Consider the following 2,866-nt stretch of genomic DNA (forward strand, 5'->3'; position numbering starts at 1 on the left):
TTTTTTTTTTTTTTAAACCTAAACTGGACTTTCTTTGTAACAGAAGACGTTTCGCTCCTCATCCGAGGAGCTTTCTCAATTCAAAGAGCAGTGAGAAACTGCTGCTCTCACTGCTCTTTGAATTGAGAAAGCTCCTCGGATGAGGAGCGAAACGTCTTCTGTTACAAATAAAGTCCAGTTGTTTTTGTATTGAACGCTTTTTGAATTCATCATGTCCTGGATGACTGAGAATCTTCACCAGCATACTTTTGTGTCACTTCACATAAATGGCATTTCTCCCCTTTGGTGTTCAGACACATTACTCAAAGAATGAATAAAATCTAGAATAGATACAAATAAATACAACTACTTTTTATGTAAACAAAAGTTTATGTACTTTTACTGTATTTCTGTTCTGTGTAACTTTACGATTGTTAGTGTTCTGATTGTTTTCTGCACGTGTATTATAGGACACTAGAACAGCATAGAAAGTGTGTTCACATTCTGAAAAACTATTGCAATAAATGTTTCTTTATTAAATGATGTTTTTTTTATTATGAGAATTTTGAAACACTTGTATTATTGTAATTTTAAATCATAGTCTTTTTGCACGTTTTGTTGTTGACTGTTTTTTAAATCAGTTATCCATTGAACATATGCTGGGGGCTGTGGGTCCTTCCAACTTCACAAAAACAAGTCATGCCAGAAGAGAGACGATAGCAATCGCATCCTTCTCGTATTTGCTGAAGGACGTATCCACAGGGACCACCCCAAACAGTGAGATGAATGGTGATGGGTGTACAGTTTTGCCACATATCCAAGAGAAGGTGTCAAAAATAGATTGCCAAAAAGTCTGCCGTTTGGGACAGGTACAGAATGTATGCAAGAGTGTAGCTGGAGTTTGTTTACATCGATTGCATGCGGGGTCCAGGACGGCTTTGATCTTGGACAGCTTGTCTTTGGACCATTGCAGCAGGTGCACTACCTTGAATTGAATTACAGCATGTTTCAGGCAGATTGAAGATGAGCAAATGTTCTTAATGAGTTTTGCCAGATTGAGTCTGATATGGATTCCTCCAAGTCAGTTTCCCATTTCAGTTTAAGGGAGTCCAGACTGGACTCATGGTATGAACTGAGCAGTGTATAGATCTTGCTGAGGTCCCCCTTGGTATCAGACCTGCATTCCAAAATCTGAACCACAAAATGTTTAGAGGGGTACAAAGGAAAACGATAAGTTAGTCCTCACAAAATGTCTCCGCTGCAAATATTTTCAACAAAGTCCATGCTCAATAATCCAGATATAAAATCCAACATTTTTCAGTCAGGTCATCTGGACAGTTTCTTTTTTTGTGCTGAAACATTTCGCCTTCGATCCAGAAGGCTTCATCAGTCAAGGAAACACAACAAAACTGATTCTTCCCCCAACAGCTTACTCCAAAGTGGAACAAACCAGTTCTGCTTGTGATAAGATGGTCTCTTAGGTACGCCCCTCCTCCAATGCCGGCCCTCTTCTTTGTTGACAGTCTTGTCAAACTGGTTGAAAACAACAAAGTCCATGCTCAATAATCCAGGTATAAAATCCAACATTTTTCAGTCTTCAGTATATTTTCGTTCCCAATGTGAGACACAAAACTAATGCTATGAAAGAGAACTTTAGATTACTGTCGTAACCCCAGTTCTCCGAGTAGCATGAGTGAATGTCTCACTGCTCTAATGATGCAAAGAAGAGGTAAACAGTTTTGAATAAAACGAAAGTGCAGCATCAGCCCTATATATAGGGGGAGGGCCCTGCCCTCCTTAGGCCTATTTCCAGCCAATCCTGGTTGCTGTAATGTAATAGGAGCTTCTGATGAGGTCACACCAAGGGCGTTCCCAATGTGAGACACTCGTGCTACTTACTGGGGTTACGACAGTAACCTAAAGTTTGTAGTGCTTTATTTGGCCGTTTTGGTGTGTGAGGTGACTATTAGAGGTTAATCAATCACATTGTTGCATAATGTCACATTCCCAGTATAAATTGATACTGATTTGATATTGTCAACAGAAAAATCAAAGCAAATATGTTCTTGTTTTTAGTATTTTACCTTGCTTTACGACTTCCTGGTTTATGGTTTTATAACACTACTTTAATTTTAACTGCATTTTTACTGTTGTTTATTGATGTTGTTTGTACTTTATGTTCTGCCTGGAACAGGTCCCTCTTGTAAATGAGTCATTGAGGCTCAATGAAACTAGCCTCTATAAATAAAGTTTGATTGAATGAATGAAAAATAAAAATAATAGGGTAAAGATAATGGATGCATGGATAAATGAATATGTCAATTTCTAAACGTTATTTTTTTTTTAGATGTGCCTTTTGAACAAGCAGGCAAAATATATATAGAGAGAGATTCTTTATTGTCATTCGCACCACATGTGGTGCATGTGGTGGATCAAAATTATGTACACAGGATCCCAGTTACATCCAACAATAAAATGTAAAATAAAAACAGATATGAACTAAGAAAAACATTAGCTAAAAATACACTAAGCATTAATAGCATAAAAACAATAAACACAATACGCCAAACAGCAGCACAAACATGAGTCTGTGTGAGCAGATGAGCACAAATGAACACAACATGAAACAGATCAGCAGCAACATGAAACAGATCAGCAGCAACATGAAGCAGATCAGCAGCAACATGAAACAGATCAGCAGCAACATGTGGTTTTTCACAGTGATTATTCTGATTAGAGATTCATGAGTCCAACAGCCTCAGGGTAGAAGCTGTTCCTCAGTCTAGTGGTTCTACACTTAATGCTCCTCAACCTCCTTCCTGAGGGGAGTGGGGCAAAAAGTGTGTGCTGGGTGAGTGGGGTCCTTCATGATGCAGGTGGTCCTCTT

General features: G+C 38.5%; 1 protein-coding gene across 1 annotated transcript in view; it reads left to right on the plus strand.

The window, feature by feature from the left end:
* Positions 1 to 457, plus strand: part of LOC119430385 (gastrula zinc finger protein XlCGF62.1-like) — a 1,574-nt gene extending 1,117 nt beyond the window's left edge. The window contains exon 2 of the mRNA XM_037697791.1: positions 450 to 457. Within this exon, the coding sequence (XP_037553719.1) occupies positions 450 to 457 (8 nt within the window). The remainder of the gene's footprint in view (positions 1 to 449) is intronic.
* Positions 458 to 2,866: the final 2,409 nt, after the last annotated feature.

Source organism: Nematolebias whitei, chromosome 3 (genome assembly GCF_014905685.2).
Source record: "Nematolebias whitei isolate Nwh7 chromosome 3, NemWhi1, whole genome shotgun sequence".
NCBI lineage: Eukaryota > Metazoa > Chordata > Actinopteri > Cyprinodontiformes > Rivulidae > Nematolebias > Nematolebias whitei.